Below are 18618 nucleotides of genomic sequence, written 5' to 3' on the forward strand. Positions count from 1 at the left end.
ACTGAGTCAAAGGGAGAAGAAAATAAAATGCGAAATGGAAACAAGAAAGAAAAGATAGGGATCGAAGGTAAATGGCAATTGGTGAAAAGAACCTGCTACTCGAAGTTTAGCTTTGAACAACTTTTTGGGGTTTTAAGGAAAGATTTTGAAACGGTGGACCATAGAATAGTTTTGATAGATTCTTCAGCCATACCTTTCAATATTCGTTTTTGGAGTTGAGTCGATGATTGATGAGCCCAAATTTTGGTTCAACCCTCAAAAATTTGTATTTGCCTAGCCCTAAAGCTTTAAATTTGGGTTTGAAACTAGATGGGCCACGGGTATTATCCGAAACTTTTTAAGTTCGCCCCTTGCAAAGAACCCAATCCGAAACACTCCGAGTTTACTACTCCCACGCAGAGTTAGAGAGGCTATACGCTGCAGTTTGAGCTCTAAGGTGAGCTTTTCTCTTGAAAATGGAAACTCTGTATAGTCTATTTTCCATTCTTTTTCTTGGTAACCAATACTCAAAAACGATTGTTTATCATTAATGTGGCTCTAGTTTGAACATTTCTGTTAGATTCTGGTTGCACTAGTTAGCGCTGACATTGCTCTCATACTGTTCGACCAAATGTTTCAATCAGCACTGTCAATTTATCACACCTTATATTTATCATTCAAGTTGACTTCCCTTCCATTCCTTGTAAACAAGAATTCAGATTCCATAAATTTGAAAATTTATCTGACATGTTTCGGTTGCGTTTTAAGTATTGTATACACCTTAGAGCTTCTTCTTCTTCTTTTTTCAATTCTATTGATATATTGGATTGGATTCAAGTGTTTGATTGTTTTGGAAGTCGCATGTCCAGAATATATTTCTATTCATATAGCTCTGACCTTAATGCATTTTCATTCAATCTGCAGCTTGAGTTTCTGTTTCTGAAAAGCTTTTTCGCAATCCTCTGTTGTCAATGGTACTGGGTTGAGTCATTATAAAGGAGGAAAATTTCAGTTGCTGGTCAATAACAATCTGGCAAGGATGCTAGCATTACCCTCAACAAGGTTGCTTCTATTGTTTGGAGAATCATTACCCTCATCTAGGCTACCTAATGTGTCTAGGAAAGTTTGGGGCCAGACCAGTGGACGGTTTGTGAGTCAGGTTAATCCTGATAATGGACCTCTCACTCTTTCCAGCCTCGGTTTCAAAAGTGACTTTGATAAAACAAACAAGATCAAAGCGGATAAAATTGAAAGGCTTGATGTTCCTAATGAAGAACCTAAAAGTAAGGTAAGGGGTGTTGGAAGCAATGGTATAAAAACAGTTAAGGCAGTCAGGGTGAAAAAGTCACTAGAAATTGAATCAGCGCCTTTTTCTGCGAAGTCATTTTCTGAGCTTGGCCTTCCACCTATGTTGCTAGAGAGGTTAGACACAGCAGGATTCACGGTTCCAACTGATGTTCAGTCTGCAGCAGTTCCAACAATTCTCAAAGGTCATGATGTTGTGATTCAATCTTACACGGGCTCAGGAAAAACATTAGCGTATCTCCTTCCCATACTTTCTGAAGTAGGCCCACTTAAAAAGAAATCTGCTAATGGTGAGAGTGAATTTGAGAAGAAAAAAGAGATTGATGCAGTTATTGTAGCTCCCTCTAGGGAACTGGGGATGCAAATCGTTAGGGAGGTTGAAAAGCTTCTAGGTCCTACAGACAAGAAAGTTGTTCAGCAACTTGTAGGAGGTGCAAATCGATCAAGACAAGAAGAAGCTTTAAAGAAGAACAAGCCAGCCATTGTTGTTGGCACCCCTGGTCGAATTGCAGAGATCAGTGCAGCTGGGAAGCTTCACACTCATAGCTGTCGTTTCTTGGTTTTAGATGAAGTTGATGAACTCCTGTCATTTAACTTTCGGGAGGACATGCACCGGATATTGGAACATGTGGGCAGGAGAACAGGTTCTGACCCCCGTGGCTCAATTGCTAAGTGGGCTGCACGTCGGACCATTATGGTGTCTGCTACAGTTCCATTTTCAGTTATAAGGGCGGCTAGGAGCTGGGGGTCTGACCCACTTCTTGTCCAAGCTAAAAAGGTCATGCCACTTGAAGCTGTTTCGCCCTCTGGACCTGTTAATATCTTAAAACCTACATCTGGTTCAGACTCAAGCATGCGGACTCAGGCTGCATTGCAAAGCCTACCACCTGCTTTGAAACACTACCATTGTGTCGCAAAATTACAGCACAAGGTTGATACATTGAGAAGATGCGTACATGCACTTGATGCCAAGTGTGTGATAGCTTTCATGAACCATACAAAGCAGCTAAAGGATGCTGTCTTCAAGCTAGAGGCCCGTGGGATGGTAGCTGCAGAGCTGCATGGTGACCTTGGCAAGCTTGCCAGGTCAACGACTTTGAAAAAGTTCAAGAATGGAGAAGTGAGAGTTCTGGTGACAAATGAACTTTCAGCAAGGGGTTTGGATGTGGCAGAATGTGATCTTGTGGTTAATCTGGACTTGCCCACTGACTCTATCCACTATGCACACAGAGCTGGTCGAACAGGTCGGCTTGGCAGGAAAGGTACTGTGGTAACCATCTGTGAGGAGCCGGAAGTTTTTGTTGTGAAGAAGTTACAGAAACAGCTTGGAATCCCCATTCCTGCTTGTGAGTTTACAGAAGGCAAACTTAATGTCATTAAAGAAGACTAAACTTTGGGGGCTGCAGGTGATACAGGCTCTTCTTTTTCAGTATCATATTTAGAACTTGACCAGAACCTTTCCCCTGCTTCTATTTGCCTTGCTTATAGTATATCAAAGGATTATTTTGGGCCTAGTGAATATTTTTATATATAGAGAATGTAGCATTAGGCTTTTCTCTTTTTTTATAACTTTTGGTGGTTGGGGAAAGCTAGGAATATATTCTTCCTTTCCATTTCATGATGAAATTAAAGTATATTTGAAATATGGAGTACCAGTTAATGCACGTTAAACTTCATTCTTTTCTTTTTATACATGATAAATTCATTAGTTTTTCTAGTTGTTTTAGAGCCTCTAATCTTGAACATAGAATCAAAGTCTCAACAAGTTGAGTACCGACTTGACCAAACTCCATGTGTATGGTTACAGAATTATTTATGGCCCATGGATGGGCTTTTAAGTAAGAAGCAGAATGAAGCCCCTGTATAACACCAACAGTAAGTGACATCGATTCTCTTGCAAAGCTTGTAGCCAGACAAGAGAGCAGAGATTGCTATAACCAGAAAAGTTGCCAAGGACATGCTAGTTGATACAATGGTTCCCTTCCAAAGTGGTGTGCTTTGCCCAACCTGTTGTTGAATGATCGGTATTGCTACTGAAGCAGATGAGATGACAAGGTAGCCCATCAACTGTACGGGCAACCCAGGTAGGAATTAGTTATCATACAAATTAACTACTGTCTAAAATGGGGAGTGCGCTTGCCTGGTCGAAGACAAAGCTAAAGTAGTCTGAGGTCTTGTCTGAGATTAGAATGCCTCCGTGAGCAATGTCAGAAATACCTTTAAACAGTTGGAGAGCTGCGTAAAGGAAAGCTAAAATAGCTACAATGAACTATATCTACACAAAGACAAAGATAATCCTTGTTTAGTGCAGAGTGAACTTCGATGATTGAAGTATTCTGATGAGAATAAGAAAGATGGATTTCTTACTTGCTTACATTAGTTAGTAATCTTGTCAAATAATTAAAGCAAAAACATAGCTATGCTTACATTAGTTCAGGGTACTCGGTGAAGCTAGGCGATCGTTGGCCACTGTTGTTATTTGCGGGTGGAGTAGCCAGTGTGAGGGCTGAAATAAAGGAGAAGAGAAGCTGCAAGAATCGAAGGAAGAGATTTAAATGATGTATGGAAGGTGTATAAGTTCGCCGTGTAGTAGTCCCTGAGAAAGAAAATGGTGAAGGGGTTGGAAATGGGTGTTGAGTGTGAGAATTAGCCACTGACACAGGGGAAACACCAGCCATTTTTGTACAAGCAACCGCCATAACATGCTCACTTTCTTCTTTCACTGCTCCATCTTTGATTTGAACCTCCCTCGAAGCTGCTTTTGACAAATATTGAGGGACCCTTCCCTTCAAAGTGATCTTTTGGATATGGAAATCCTTGAAAATGTAGTTGGTAATTGCATGCAGTTTCAAGGGAAGCTTCCTGTTAGTCATGCTTGACCAAATTGCAGGGTTGACTTTTGTTTCCCCCATCAGCCACGCTAGTATGAAAGACTATAAGTGAGCTTGACCATGCAGGTTTATTTATATAATTGAGTTATGAATTTCTTTGCTTTGATAAATACCACCATATGCTTGATCTCAACATGCCGATATTATTAGATTAGAATGGTTAGGGGTGTAATTAAGATTTCAGAAGCTTGTAACCTGATGATGGAATTGTCAAAAATGATATATTAAAAACTAAGAACCCATGTGATGACCTAAATGGTTAGTGTGTTTACCATCTCAAATGTAGCCTGAGTTCGAGCACCAGTCATGCTTGTTGTTCAGACTTACCTTATTCTTATAATTCACCAAAAAACTATAAATGTATGCAGAGTACAAGACTAATAATTGAATTGAACCAAACAAATTTAACTATTATTATTGAAGTCATGACTAAAATTTCAAAAATAAAAATGTATAAATACTAAAATTAATCAAATTATATTATAATGATTAAATCCATAACTTTATGAAATAGTAGAATTTAAACATATATAAAAGCTAACATCAACATGAATCAAATAAATAATCATATAAAAATGTGTATAAATAAGAATTATCAACGTGTTAAAAATTTATATAAATATATATAATTACTTGAAATAAAAACATCAACTCGAATTGACAATTAACACATAAGAAATCTATAAGTTGTTTGAACACTAAGGGGATAACTTTTGCTTAAACATGCTGTTGATGTTGGTGTAACATGAGAAAATCTTAAGCAAAGCTTTTAACGCTTTTTTGACTGGTATCCCCATGGATTGCTGCTCGCCCACTTCCATTGATCCCTACACATCTCATCTACACCATATTTTGCCCTGCAAATTACCCATATCTTCAACCCCAACATTCATGAAAATTACACATAATATTAGCAGATATCAATCGACTATCATAGGTAAGGATATATAATAGGAATATGTAACAGAGGATCCATGTAATTCCAATAAAACAATGCACTAGGAAAGAGATGCGAATCATAGGCATACTTCCAACCAAGTTCCCTTTGAGCTTTCTCGGTAGAAGCATAAACGGCAGTAGCATCTCCAGGTCTTCTTGGGCATAGTTTAATGGGGATTTTCTGCAGTAGTTTAAGCACCAGCAATTTAATTACAAGAGAAAGAAAACAAGAAGGGGAAAGGAGAAATGAGACAACATTTACCTTTCTGGAAGCTTTTTCGAAAGCTGCAACCATTTCGAGCACAGATGTACCACATCCAGTTCCCAAGTTGTAGGCAACACAACCTGAAAGGACAAATACATTTAAAACGACCCGTAAAAATTTCCAAAAGGAACTGCTATCAACCTTCATCTCTAAAACAAGGCAACTGAATGATATAAATTGATCACCTATACTCTCTGTGGTAAAAAGTTTCCTAAGTGCAGCAGTATGGCCATCAGCTAAGTCCATAACATGGATGTAGTCTCGGATCTGTCAACAAAGGACCAATATCGAGCAGGCACAGACGATGAATTACAAAGTTGACTGCAATCTAAACGATAAGGACTATTACGGATATTCTTTCAGGAAATTTAGCTTTTAAAACACATACCGCGCTGCCATCCTTGGTTGGATAATCATGACCATATACATTAAGTTCAGGCAATCTGCCTACGGCCACTTGTTGTATGTAAGGCATGAGGTTATTCGGGATGCCTTTTGGATCTTCTCCAATTTTACCACTCTCATGAGCACCAACAGGATTGAAGTAACGCAGTAAAATGATACGCCAATCTGGTTCAGCCTTCTGAATATCTAGTGCAATTTCTTCAAGGAAAAGCTGGTAAATATAAAAAGAAGTTTATCGATTAAATACAATAAATGTACAATTCTTGTGAACCAAGAAAAGAAACATTTTAGAACAGACTAGTACTTACCTTGGTCCGTCCATAAGGATTCATGGCCTTCAACTCAAAATCCTCAACACATGGTATTTTCTCGGGTTGGCCATACACAGTTGCGGAGGATGAGAATACCATCTACTTGGTAAAAAATGTGCGAATACGTATAATACCAAAGTAAAAGAAGAATAAGGAGACAATCGTTCGTGTTTACTAACACCTGAAAATTTTAGTGGAATTGAAGCAGTACAAGCAAAAACTATTGTTTTTTGGCATAAACGCATTGACATGTAATAAACTCCTTGACTGAATTCTTGGCACTCAAACAATCCTCACATTTAGTCATGTCATAGAGATAAAAACGGCCTTCTTCGAAGACTCGAACAAATAGGAACAGCTCAACAAGGAATTCTAGCAATTATACTAATTTAACATCTTCCTTAGATCAGTTGAAATGCAACTATGAAACCAAAAAGATACCATGAGGAAAACAAAGAGTTTTAAAGACATTCTCATACCTTTTTGCAATTATATTTGGCCATGATCTCATACAGATTGATAGTGCCAATCAAATTATTGTCAAAATACCGACGAGGGTTACCGACACTCTCCCCAACAGCCTTAAGGCCAGCAAAATGGATGACAGCATCAAACCTGAGCCAATTGTTACAGGTAATCCAATTCAACACTAGTCAAATTACATTCATTTTAAGTCATTTGCAAGCATAATCCCAAATGAAACTGTAAAATGACAATAAATTAATGGACCATTGTGATGCAAACAATCAAAACCAGAAAAGATTACAGTATATATTCAGTTGGCAGTACTTTGTCTTAGAGAAAAGCTTATCCAAGTCATCCCTGTTCCTCAAATCACCCTGCAACAAAAAATCTGTATGAAAAAGCTTTGATCCCATCATAGATCTTAAAACAAATAAAAACCCAAACGTATGATCATCATAATACAACGATACATACAGCAAAGTTTTCATCTTTAGAGTAAAAGATGGAAAATTTTTTGCTTACCAAGTTGAACTGGAGTTTCTTAGAGAGCTCAGGACCCACTAATTCCTTAACCCTATCAACAGCCTCAATAACAGAGTTATCAAGATTGTCAATAATTGACACTTTAAAACCTTCATTGAGTAGCTGTACCACTGTGTGAGTGCCAATGAACCCAGCACCACCAGTAACAAGAATAGTTTTCTGTGAAGCATCCATTTGTAAAAAAGAAAAAACAAAGAAAGATTATAAAGTATTCTTTTTTCTTTTATTATTAATAATTTATAATTCAGAGAAGATGGGGATCTTGGGTTTTTAAAGAATTTCTTCCTTATTAATGACCAAAAAAAAAAAAGTATTTAACTTTGGGTTTTGGAAGAAGACGTGTTTGAGAAAATCAAGAAACTATCATTTCGGAAAACCAAAAAAACTCCCACACAAAAGGATAAGAATGCATACGAAAAAGGTAAATTTTGGGAACCAAAACAAAGAAAATATTTGTGTGTGTGAGAGAGAGGAATAGCTACTAGTACTAGTGTACAATGAAGAGGCAAGAAAATGGAACTGTGGGTGAATCACAGCTCATAATGTGTTTCAGTAGTTGCTGTCTGTCAGTCAGTCAAAAGCTTCTTTTTGGTGGCGCTTTACATAGTTTCGGAAACTCACCATCCACTAAATTCGCTATCATTCCAGTAATTTGGGATCCTTTTGGATTAAGGGTTCTATGAATTGTATCTAAGATAATGATGAATGAAATGAGAAGTTTTAGGATAAGTATAATACATCACAGACAGATAATGTTGGAGAGAATTTGATAAATCCACGTGATAAGCATGAACTGTTGTTGGTAAACCACTAAGCAAAAGATATTTCTTACGTAATTTAAGATAATGCTAGTCGACGAATAGTTTGTTATTTGTGGGTCCAAAACAAAGGAGAAGCGGTTCAGCCTGTACAAACGCATGATATATGCCAGCTACTTCTGCAAGTGGTTTCACAACATTAATTTTGCAACTTGTCTGGATTCCGATCATGTTTGATGTAAAAGATTGTCGGACCTTAATGGTGTAAGAGAATTTGAACTGCCCCAAGGCTTTTATTTTTATTACTTACTAATTAAACCACCTCATTGCATTTTCCTGGCTAAGGTAATTAAGGGTCTAAGTGGGTTCCTAATTTAGTTTTCGAGGACCGAGTCAGCATATGTGTTATTTTTAATTTCCTGGAAAAAAGTAGATCCTAGAAACAGGGGAAAGTATGGAATTCCCCTGTATATATACCTTTCTGGGGTCTGGTTTTTTGTTCTTACATTCATTGTTACTGTCTTCAGTTTCGCCTCCAAACATGCCTCAGGGATCGCTTGAAGTTTTTCTTGCAAGTGCCAAGGGTCTTGAGGACACTGATTTTCTGTGTGAGTTCTGTTTCTGTTCTTTTAATATCAGTTGTTTAAACAAATAGGGTGGGTTTAGTTTGAATGTTTTGTTTGTGGTTGCTAATGGTTGAAATGTTTGTGGTTGCTAATGGTTGAAATATTAGGGATCAGATTATATTTTACTCTAATTATTTAAAAGTGAGTAAGTTAATTTTTGTACGTTAAATTAGAGAGTAAATTAATCCTTTCAGAGATTTTTATTCATTTTTATTGTTAAAAATTGACTTTTCTGATGGAGTAATCTTATTATTAGACATGACATGTCACATCTACCTCAAGTTAATGTACATGAATTAATTTTTAATAGTAAAAATGAATGAATTTTTAAATTAAATAATTAATTTATTCTTTAATTCAACATATAAAAGTTAATTTATTTATTTTTTAAATAAAAATAACAATTTAACTTTTAGTATAAAATCTTTCATTAATGATTTAAATATTGGAAATTTGAGCAGTCAAAATGGATCCATATGTGATCCTCACTTGTCGAACGCAGGAGCAGAAAAGTAGTGTTGCATCAGGTAAATGGGTTTCTAAATTTCTGTTGTTGAATAATAATAATGAAGACATGGAATTACTTACCATAGAAAATGTTGATGTTGACGGCAAGGGTCTGAACCGGTATGGAACGAGAATTTTATATTCAATGTGTCGGAAGGGGCTGAGGAACTAAAACTGAAAATAATGGACAGTGATATTGGTAATGATGATTTCGTTGGAGAAGCTGAGTGAGTCATTTCTTTAAATTTATGGATCAAACTTATTTTTATTTTTTATATCATATAATTAAAAGTATTTACAGAATTTGTTTAAAGTCGGTATTGCGAGAAGGACGCATTCCTCCAACTGCATATAATATTGTAAAAAATAAGGAGTTTTGTGGGGAGATTAAAGTTGGTCTCACTTTCAACCCCGAGGTATTTTTTTTTTTAGGTGAAATATATCATAAAATTTTCTTTTCTTTTGAATTTAAGATTTTACTTTATTTAGTTTTATTTTTAACAATTTTTTATTTTTATCTTTTAGATTTTAAAATTTAAATCTAATTTTTAATATTGTTAAAGATTTTTTTATTAAATATAAGTTCATTACGATATTATTTTTTAATTACATTACTATTAAATGAGTTTTTTTTTTATTTTAAAATGTCACATTAACAATGTTAACTTGATTTAAATTTTAAAATTAAAAAATTAAAATGATTGAATTCTACAAATAAAATACAGTGATTACATTCTAAATTTATAAAAAAAAATATGAAAACTTGTAACATATTTTAACTTCTATTTTTAATTTCATGAATTTAACATATACATATTAGCAAACCACCAATTTCAATAAAATGTTTACAGGGTTTGTCTTCCTTTCCGAACTAGTATTGTTTATGAAAATTTGTGTTTTTTAAAAAAATAAAATGTTTATTTTGGACATTAAAAAACTAGAAACTAAATAATGTGAGTAAATAAATAATTTATATCAAACATGATTTTGAAAAGTAAGAGGTAGAAATTTTAGTTTTTTATTTATTTTTTGGATTGGTTTAATGAAAAGTTATCTATTTAGCATTACTTATGATTTAAAAAATGTTTTTGAAAAGTAAAGCTTAATGCACTTAATTAAAATTTACATTATCTAAATGTTTAAGTATGAGATATATTTTACTCAACTTTTTGAAAGTGTTTATATATATATAGTCGTATTTATATTGCTTCATAATAGGAGCGGAGTCCCAGAGATTATGATGATAGGGATGAATATTCTAGAGGATGGAAGGAGTCTTCACACTCAAACAGAGTTAGTTTAAGTTTTTTTTTTCCATTTATTTAGATAATCATATTCATACTCATATTTAACGTGTTTAACATAAGTGTTGGACACATGTATTTCTAAAATATATAAAATCTGGATAAGATTGTCTAATATTTTCATTACTTCGTGATAGGATCGGACTTCCAGAAGGGATGATTCCTCTAGAGGGAGAAGGCACTCTCCAGAAAGAGTTAGTTTTAAGCTTTTCTTTTTATATATATTTATAGATCATATTCATATTTATATTCATAAGTGAACAAGTATACAGAATAAGTGAGAAATCCAAGTATTTAAGGAAAAAAAAAAGAAAATTAAGAGCATAAACTAACCTATTCATTAATTCATAATAGGAAAGGGATTATAGAGGTAGGGATTCAGACGAAGATGGTAGAAGGGGTGGAAGGAGGAGGCATTCTTCAGACGAAGACTAGACACCATGCGGTTTCCATCTTAATTTTCCCTATCAATAAAGTTTTGATTTAGATCTATATTTGGGTGAATGTTGTCATCGTGTGCTCTACTTATACGATTGGTTCAACATGTTTTTGTCGCTATTACTTGTGACAATGGACAATAAAAAAAAATTATCATTTGAATAAAAGAGAATGGTTTTAAGTTATATATTTCACATTTTATTGGCAGTGGCACTGTACTTGTAAAACCCAATGGATTCAAAAAAAATATAATTATATAAAAGTTTAAAATTAAACACCAACATTTTCAATAATAATCTAAACATCATTATCATATGCGAAAACTATAAAACTACAAATAATACTCGATACCACCATGAAGATAAAATTAGTTGAAGAATTTTGAAAAACTCTCTAAAATTTCATATAAAATTTTTTGAGACCATCAAAACCGGCCCTCTCTCATCCTATGTAATATCCTAAATACCTAAGTCTATTTTTTTTTTTACTTAATGATAATTACCTTAAATATATAAGGCTATTTAACTTTGTATTATAAGATTAAAGATCACTAATATGTGTAAAATATAACATTATTTTGCATAGTGATTCCTTTTTGTTTCTGTAGGTTGTTGATTGCAACTAGGTAACTTACATTACCAAAGGCTAAAAAGATTTAATGACAACTATTGATTCATATGTTACACTTTAAACTCAATTTGAGAATTTGATCAAATTTATAGTGTCACGCGACCCGCTCTATTTATCATTCATTTATTACTAATTGAAACATAGTGTCTTAAAAATTTATATGACATTATAACTTACTCTAAATATTTTTAAGAGAAAATAGTCATTAAAAAATTAAAATAATTCACAATAACTCAATCAATAAGTTTTAAAATAGAACCAAAGCAACCAAATCAACTAATTAACATATTCTAAATACATACCACGTGTTATTTTTACTCTTTTTAAAAAGGGACTGTTATGAAAGTATTTGTGCCAAGACTTTTCACACCGATGTTACTCGACCACAAACTCACAAACTATCTAGAACTTGCAAACAAAATTAAAAATCCAAACGTTGAGCTTTTCATATCTTGTGGTGATTTCCAAATTCTAACTTTACCATATATTAAAGTTAATTTTAAAGAAATTTAAATCACATTAGAAAAATTCGAGTGTAGCAAATACAATTCCATAAAATAGTTACATGTTAGATATTAATATCAAAATAGATTCACATTTTAAATTTTGCCCAAGTAACACATGCAGGAAGTATATTCGAACACACAAGTATTCAACCATACATCAAACAAAACAATCAATGAAGAGAGCACAAAATGCTTCTTTAACAGTAGCAATACTTCAATATGTGAATGTTCATGACTCAGTCAACTATCACACTAAATGCGCAAAGTGCAACAATAATAATACTCCCAAATGCTCAAGGTAATCCGAATGATACAGTAAACAAACAATATGGGGACCCCCATAATTTATATTATGTTGATTATATCTGATGTACCGACCTAGCTTCCAATGGTGTCAGAAATTACGATTTTGGGACTTTGTTTCCGTAAATCGAGTCCATAAATATTAAATAAAGATATTTATGGAGTTAATAAATAAATGAATTGAAATTTGATTAGTTAATTTACCCAAAATTGTGATTAAATAAGGTCTAATGACTAAGTTGTAAAGTTCAATCGCTATAGCTTTTTAATTAAGAAATAACTTAGGGACTTAAATTACAATTATTCAAAGGTCCGAAATGGTAAATAAACCATTTTTAAATTATTGGTAGTGAATGATGAATGTAGCTTCACTAAATGTGATTAAAAGTTAAATTATATTAATTAAAACATGATTAATTAATTAATTAATTAAACTAAGTTAATTAACTATTAATTGAAGTATAAAGGGAAATGAAAGTGGGAATTCATCATATTTTCCACTTATCCCACCATCCTCCATAATCGAAGCTTAAATGAAAGCTTTAAAACTTTTCCAACAATAGGCCATTGAATTAGATATGAAATCCAAGTCTTTTTCTTGTAATTTTTTTTTTTTGTAGATTTGAGGTCATGAGAGCTTGATTTAGTCATCCCATCTACCAAATTGTAAAGTTTTTAAAGTTTTATAAAGTTTCCATTGTTGATTTCTTGAAGAATTAGGTATGAAATTGATGGAAATTAAGCTTAGTTTATGAAAATGACTAAGTTATAAAGCTTAATTGTTAGTTTCGTACATTAGGGACCAAATTGAATAGAATGAAATTATTTTTACAAAATTTTGGTAGGAATATAAAGTAGGAGGTCCCTAATGAATAAATGTGAAACCGGATTTTAGTCCAAAGTTAGGAATTAATAGTTATGCTTGTCCGGAGTTTATGGACTAAATTTAATAAATTGAAAAATATGCATGAATTGGTAATTGACTGTGAATTGGCTAGAAATTTATATTGATATATGTTTTATGATTGTACGTAGCTAACATCAACTCTGGGCCATCGAGAGGGAAAGTAAATACGAGAGTTATTGACGAGTGACGTGGAACCTCAATTTGTATTTCTATGATTCATGAAAATTTTTAATTATTGCATATTCACGATATTTTGCATTATATGGTATTAAGGTGAGTTGGAAATGGTTATTTGAACATAATTGTTAAGCTTATGATTGAATATTAAGATATTATCAAATTGAATAAATTGAGAAATGATATGAATTATCTTGAAATGTGATATGTGTTATGGAAGTTGAGTAGAATATGTGTATGACATGAACATATGTGTTTGGGAAAAAATGAATTGAATTGTGGTTTTGAATGTGATTGAAAGCATGTATTGAATTGAATTGTGTGACAGTATTGAATGTCAAAACTGGGTAATGGTTGAATATAGGAAAAATGAGTATGATACGGAATGTTGAATGGTATGCAATGTATGAAATGAATTGATGATGAGATTGTAATGTGATATATGGTTACAATGTATATCGAGTCGGTGCTACCCTAAAAACGGTCTCAAGTACCGTCAAATTATTTGGCATGTCTTAGGTTGAAAACCATCGTTGTCAGCTATTCGAGATGGTAGAATGTTCAAATATTGAATGTCATCGTTGTCAATTTATTCAGGATGGTAGGATAAGTAAATTGTGAAAACCATCATTGTCGAGCCACCCGGATAATAAAATATAAGAATATAGAAAGTCATCATTGTCGGGCCATCCAGGATGATAGAATATTGAAATAGGGTAAACCATCGTTGTCAGGCCAACAAGGATTGTAATATACTGAATTATGCAAACAATTGCTGTTGGGCCACCTAGGATGGTATAATGAGTATAGATAGCAAAAGTCATCATTATCGGGCAACTAGGGATGACAAGTGTAGTATAAGAAGTTATGAAATATTGATGTTGGATGAAAATGGAATCGAATGGCATAATGTCAAGGTTATATATATATATGTATGTCTCATTTATGAATGGAATTGAATTAGGGAATGATTTAAAGACATGTATTTGATTAGTGACTTGAATTGATTTTACTATATATTGTATGCTCAAATGTAAGTATGTTAAAAGAATTGTTTGGCATCATAGAACATGGTTTGAATAGTCATTGATATTATATATCTTGCGACAAATTACTAATGCATATGTTGTTTTAGCTTAAATAATAGAATTAGCATTGAGCGTTTTCGCTCAGCGTATGATTTGTTTTCTCTGTGCGCAAGTATAGTAGATTCTCGAGAGTGCAAACGATAGATTCAGTATCCTTAACGCAATCCCCGACTCAACAAATTTTGTATAATTTTGTCTTTGTTTTAAGTATTGCATGTACTTAAGTTGGGTCGATTTTGGTTTAATATGTGTTAATGTGAACAATTGAAGCTCGAAGTGATATTTTGCAAACAGTCAAATGTTAAAATTGTGAACTTAATTTGTTATAAAGTTAGAAATTTAAGAAATGTTAGTTGATGGTCACTAAACTAACTATAATTACGACAAAGGCAAGCGTACCTATCGAACAATAATATAGCTATGGTGAGTAGGGAATATCGTATCCACGAGGACTAAAAGTACCAGTAATTACTATTTTTCTATTATTTAGCTGATAAATTAGGATGATTGTTTTAATCCAAATTTACTAATCTAAATTAACTAAGAACTCGACAGAGAATGAATTAGGAAAATATTTGAAGATAATCAAAGAGAAAGACAATACCTAAGAAAGAATCCACCTAAACTTCACTTATTATTCTGAATCTGAATTAAATAATTTATTCACTTGTGTCTTGATCCGTAAAAATTCCTAAATTATGTTAATATCTCTTTCGAGAGTAAGAACACCTGACTCTAGGTTGATTAATCAAAATCTTTTTCTAGTTAAAATCCCTATTTTCGCATTAACTCGATCTATGGATTCCCCTATTAGAATAGAGTCTAATCCGGTAGATTTATGTCGTCCTATTTTTAGGATTACATGCAACTTCACTCAATTATGCTAGATCTACTCTTAAACATGGATTTTTGCTCTACTGAAATAAGAACATTAAAAATAAATTAATATCCCTAAAATATTAAAGCACGAAATAAGCATGCATAATTGAGAACAAGAATCAAGTATTTATCATGTAATTCAGAAATCAAATAATAAAATTCATCATAGGTTTCATTTTCCCTAGGTATCTAGGGAATTTAGTTCATAATTTGAAAAAAAAAACATCTCAAAGTCAGAAAAACTATAAGACATAAAGAAATTCAAATAAACTTCGAAAAAAGTTAAAATGAGATATTCAATTTTGAAAGAGATCTGCTTCTGAGTTGGCTCTGATAGTGTACTTCGAGTAATTTCTTCAATCTTCTCTACATGCTCCATTAGGTCTTCTTTTTATTGTTATTTATAGACTTTAGAATGCTAAGAAAACCTAAAAATTGAGTTTTTCCACGTGTTAAGAAAGCAGGTTGCGAAATCGACACGGGCTGGCACATGGGCATGTGGCCAGCCCGTATGGAAATGCTGAAAACAGCTCTGTAATGGGCCTAATATGCCTGGGCCCAATAACAAAAAATCAACCCCAGATACCCATTTACAATGGGGCCCAATGGCCCAAAACCTAAACCTAAGTTTAGCCAAATAGCCAAACCCTAGTAGTAAGGAGTGTCGCAGCCCTAACCTCCAGCGCCGTTCAAGCCTCCAGCACCTCTGTACGCCGTGCACCTCCACGCGCCACGCACACTTGCAAATAGACAAGAAAACAATAGCAAATAGAAACAAAAAACAACGGAATAGCAAAAAAAGAGGGCTTGTATTTTCATTTTTGATTATTGTTAGACTATAAAGCCAAAAAACTTTTTCATTGTAAAACTGCGAACGCACACTATAATACATATACTAAATAGTAGAAAGAAATCAAAAGAGTGATCTAAAGGTGATTTCAAATTTTTCCCTCTTTTCTGTTGATTTGCTTGCATTATTTTAACATAGAAGATGAAAAAGGATGCTTGAAACAACACCGATGAAAGCCCTCACGTCTCAGGAATATGGTGATTCGGGCTAGGGTTGTTTTCTCTTCTTTTTCGTCGGATCTTGCCTTGTTTTTGACAGAATAGTACAGGATTTTAAAGTTTTTTTTTTAAAAAAAAAAGGGGAAAGGAGTACTCTTACCGGATCTTCGTGGGTGAGGCTTTCTTCAGCAAGATCCGATCTCCATTCGTGCACCGTCAGCCATCAAATTGATGGTGGTTTGGGTGGCTACTTAATGAACCCAAAGAGAATGAAAGGTTCTGTTTCTTTTTTAAAATTAAAAGGTTATTTGTGCTTTGAAAGGAAGATAAATGGGAATAAGGATTTTAGCATTAAAATAAGTCTGCGCCTTTTCATTAGAAGTGGGAAATTTGCGCGTTAAATCCTTCCTTTTGCGTGATTATTCAATTACGCCTTCTTTGTTTTGCCCTTTTTTTAATTTGGCTCTTTAATTTGTGTGCGTTTCCATTTTAGTCCGCGATACAGTGCTACGTTTTGGGCTCGGGATATTTGCAATTCTAATCCCCACACATTCATGCGCCTTGTACATTGATCTTATTTATGATTATTTGTAAATTATCCCTGTTATTTTGGGTTCAATTTTAATTTGGTCTTTCATTTGTATAGTTTGCTAATTTAAAATGCATTTAATATTTTTATATGTATTAATCTATGTTACTAATTTTGTTTGCTTACATTTGTATAATTATTTTGAGATTTTTTTTATCTTATTATTTTTACATTGTGCATCCCATTTTTTAAATATTTTATACATATTTGTATATACATCATTCTTATTAAATTCTTAATCTATAATAACCATTATTTTGAAGTTAACAACATTCTTATTTATTTTTGACAAAATCATCATTTTAAAATTCTTTTTACATTAAATTATTTAAATACCTCATTATAAACTTTTGCTTAAATATTTTTATATATTGATACATAAATTATTTTAATAGAGTTTTCTATTTAAAATATTTCTTGATTTCATGATTTACTTAATGTTTTTATGTATATATGACACTATTTTGGGAACTTCATTTTTATGTTTATAAAATTATTATTTTTAAATGTTTCTCTATATTATATTATCTTAGTATCTTATTTAGTATTTCTTTTAAAAGTTTTTAAGTATAATGGTACTTATATAATTTATAAGCTAACTTAATTTTGTATGCATCATTCATTTCATGCCATTTTTTTTACAAGTAATTATTCTTAAATATATATATATATATATATTTTGTACGTATATCTTATCATGTACTCTACCATTCTTTCATATTTTTAAGTTATTGTATATTGTCGTTTTTTAAATGAATTTGTGTTGAAAATGTTTCGCATACTATTTGATTCATATAATTTATTCTATAATATTTATTCCAATGATTATATATATAGCCTTAGTTTTTTTTTTACCTAAATTATTTCAAATTTATCAATTCACCCACTCATATATCATATATATTATGTGTTCATTCGTCTATTTTGAAATTGTCTTATACCACATTGACTTCTAAATTTCATTTTGTCTTGTATATGATCTGTTGATTGATTTATATTGTGCCATATTTATTGTTGTTGTATTTTATTTATTCGTTGTTTTATTTGTTATATTAATTGTTTTCCATCCATGCTAAAAAATTTGATCACATTTTTTGTAGAATAGTCGTACTTAATCGTTGGAGTTATCAATTGTGGTTTATTGTACTTTAGGTGTGCATATTATCGCATTTTTATTCTTTTTTAATGTTTCTTTGAAATACACTAATTATTCTATTCTATTTCAAGTAAAATTAATACGTTTTAAGCTAGTTTTATAACTATTCATTTAAAAATTCTTTAAAACGAAGGTAATGTTCGATGTTTGGCAATTTGGGGAATCGTGCCCTATCGTGCTGGGTTGCGATTTCCTATTTGTTTAAAATAATAGAATATCCCTTTAGAATTTCACTCATGTTCTCTAAATTCTAAAATAAGGCAATGTTCGATGTCTAGAATTTCGAGGAATCATACCCTACTGTGCTATGTTTCGATTTTTTTCGTTCGACTAAATAATTGGGCATCCTTTTGTGATTTTCGACATATAAATTTTTGGAAGTCGAAATTTATCGTGTTTTAGAGGATACAAAGGATCGTGTCGTATCGTGCTGGATGTGATGCTGTATTCCTCTGAAACAAGGGAATTTTGACGACCAACTCGGGCTATTCAAATAAAAAGAACCACCTTTCAAAAACTCTTTTAAATCTCAGACATAAGGACAATATTTAATCATTTTGGTACCAATTTTGGGCGTAATGAGGGTGCTAATCCTTCCTCATGCGTAACCGACTCCCGAACCCGTTTTCTCAAAATTCG

The 18618-nt window shown here is 32.7% G+C and overlaps 4 protein-coding genes and 1 long non-coding RNA gene across 13 annotated transcripts; 2 read left to right on the forward strand and 3 right to left on the reverse strand.

The window, feature by feature from the left end:
* Window positions 1–219: 219 nt before the first annotated feature.
* Window positions 220–4267, forward strand: LOC107927007 (DEAD-box ATP-dependent RNA helicase 47, mitochondrial). 2 transcript variants are annotated; one of them, XM_041074891.1, is made up of 3 exons: window positions 222–436; window positions 904–2690; window positions 3092–4267. In XM_041074891.1, the coding sequence occupies exon 2, from the start codon at window positions 1019–1021 to the stop codon at window positions 2672–2674; it is 1656 nt and encodes a 551-aa protein (XP_040930825.1). In that variant the 5' UTR covers window positions 222–436; window positions 904–1018; the 3' UTR covers window positions 2675–2690; window positions 3092–4267. The 2 variants fall into 2 exon arrangements, with proteins under 2 accessions (XP_016713455.2, XP_040930825.1); XM_016857966.2 differs by lacking the exon at window positions 3092–4267 and having other exon boundaries at window positions 220–436; window positions 904–2927.
* Window positions 3223–4196, reverse strand: LOC107927008 (uncharacterized). Of its 2 annotated transcripts, XR_005899851.1 has the most exons (3): window positions 3712–4196; window positions 3425–3559; window positions 3223–3351 (listed from the first exon to the last, which is right to left on the reverse strand). XR_005899851.1 is itself a non-coding variant. In XM_016857967.2 (2 exons), exons 1-2 carry the CDS (start codon window positions 4194–4196, stop codon window positions 3544–3546), a joined length of 501 nt encoding a protein of 166 aa, XP_016713456.1. In that variant the 3' UTR covers window positions 3414–3543. The 2 variants fall into 2 exon arrangements, 1 of the variants encoding a protein (XP_016713456.1); XM_016857967.2 differs by lacking the exon at window positions 3223–3351 and having other exon boundaries at window positions 3414–3559.
* A 509-nt stretch (window positions 4268–4776) lies between the features above and the next one.
* Window positions 4777–8037, reverse strand: LOC107927003 (bifunctional UDP-glucose 4-epimerase and UDP-xylose 4-epimerase 1). 4 transcript variants are annotated; one of them, XM_016857961.2, is made up of 10 exons: window positions 7936–8037; window positions 7083–7262; window positions 6885–6934; window positions 6575–6710; window positions 6093–6194; window positions 5768–5995; window positions 5565–5646; window positions 5377–5459; window positions 5204–5295; window positions 4777–5032 (listed from the first exon to the last, which is right to left on the reverse strand). In XM_016857961.2, the coding sequence occupies exons 1-10, from the start codon at window positions 8020–8022 to the stop codon at window positions 4945–4947; spliced, it is 1128 nt and encodes a 375-aa protein (XP_016713450.2). In that variant the 5' UTR covers window positions 8023–8037; the 3' UTR covers window positions 4777–4944. The 4 variants fall into 4 exon arrangements, with proteins under 4 accessions (XP_016713450.2, XP_040930826.1, XP_016713451.1 ...); XM_041074892.1 differs by having other exon boundaries at window positions 4777–5049; XM_016857962.2 differs by lacking the exon at window positions 7936–8037 and adding an exon at window positions 7725–7909.
* LOC107926953 (elicitor-responsive protein 3) lies at window positions 7984–10921 on the forward strand. 4 transcript variants are annotated; one of them, XM_016857894.2, is made up of 8 exons: window positions 7984–8125; window positions 8389–8469; window positions 8949–9014; window positions 9104–9221; window positions 9296–9410; window positions 10213–10287; window positions 10436–10492; window positions 10653–10921. In XM_016857894.2, exons 2-8 carry the CDS (start codon window positions 8403–8405, stop codon window positions 10731–10733), a joined length of 579 nt encoding a protein of 192 aa, XP_016713383.1. In that variant the 5' UTR covers window positions 7984–8125; window positions 8389–8402; the 3' UTR covers window positions 10734–10921. The 4 variants fall into 4 exon arrangements, with proteins under 4 accessions (XP_016713383.1, XP_040930828.1, XP_040930830.1 ...); XM_041074894.1 differs by having other exon boundaries at window positions 8065–8206; XM_041074896.1 differs by lacking the exon at window positions 10213–10287 and having other exon boundaries at window positions 8065–8206.
* Window positions 10922–15361: 4440 nt separating this feature from the next.
* On the reverse strand, window positions 15362–16571 carry LOC107927010 (uncharacterized). The gene is made up of 2 exons (XR_001692357.2): window positions 16395–16571; window positions 15362–15965 (listed from the first exon to the last, which is right to left on the reverse strand). It is a non-coding gene; the product is annotated as an uncharacterized lncRNA (long non-coding RNA).
* Between the last annotated feature and the right edge of the window lie 2047 nt (window positions 16572–18618).

This window comes from Gossypium hirsutum, chromosome A08 (assembly GCF_007990345.1).
Source record: "Gossypium hirsutum isolate 1008001.06 chromosome A08, Gossypium_hirsutum_v2.1, whole genome shotgun sequence".
Classification (NCBI taxonomy): Eukaryota; Viridiplantae; Streptophyta; class Magnoliopsida; order Malvales; family Malvaceae; genus Gossypium; species Gossypium hirsutum.

What these genes read in the sequence shown, in the direction of transcription:
- LOC107927007 (XM_016857966.2), top strand. Translation starts at nt 1,019, where the DNA reads ATGCTAGCATTACCCTCAACAAGGTTGCTTCTATTGTTTGGAGAATCA.
- LOC107927008 (XM_016857967.2), bottom strand. Translation starts at nt 4,196, where the DNA reads ATGGGGGAAACAAAAGTCAACCCTGCAATTTGGTCAAGCATGACTAAC.
- LOC107927003 (XM_016857961.2), bottom strand. Translation starts at nt 8,022, where the DNA reads ATGCGTTTGTACAGGCTGAACCGCTTCTCCTTTGTTTTGGACCCACAA. An exon ending in ATCCTTATGGACGGACCAAG is followed by an intron (nt 5,996 to 6,092) that starts GTAAGTACTAGT and finishes TATATTTACCAG; the next exon opens with CTTTTCCTTGAAGAAATTGC. An exon ending in TTTTACCACAGAGAGTATAG is followed by an intron (nt 5,460 to 5,564) that starts GTGATCAATTTA and finishes TTGTCCTTTCAG; the next exon opens with GTTGTGTTGCCTACAACTTG.
- LOC107926953 (XM_016857894.2), top strand. Translation starts at nt 8,403, where the DNA reads ATGCCTCAGGGATCGCTTGAAGTTTTTCTTGCAAGTGCCAAGGGTCTT. An exon ending in TGAGGACACTGATTTTCTGT is followed by an intron (nt 8,470 to 8,948) that starts GTGAGTTCTGTT and finishes AAATTTGAGCAG; the next exon opens with TCAAAATGGATCCATATGTG. An exon ending in GATTTCGTTGGAGAAGCTGA is followed by an intron (nt 9,222 to 9,295) that starts GTGAGTCATTTC and finishes AAGTATTTACAG; the next exon opens with AATTTGTTTAAAGTCGGTAT.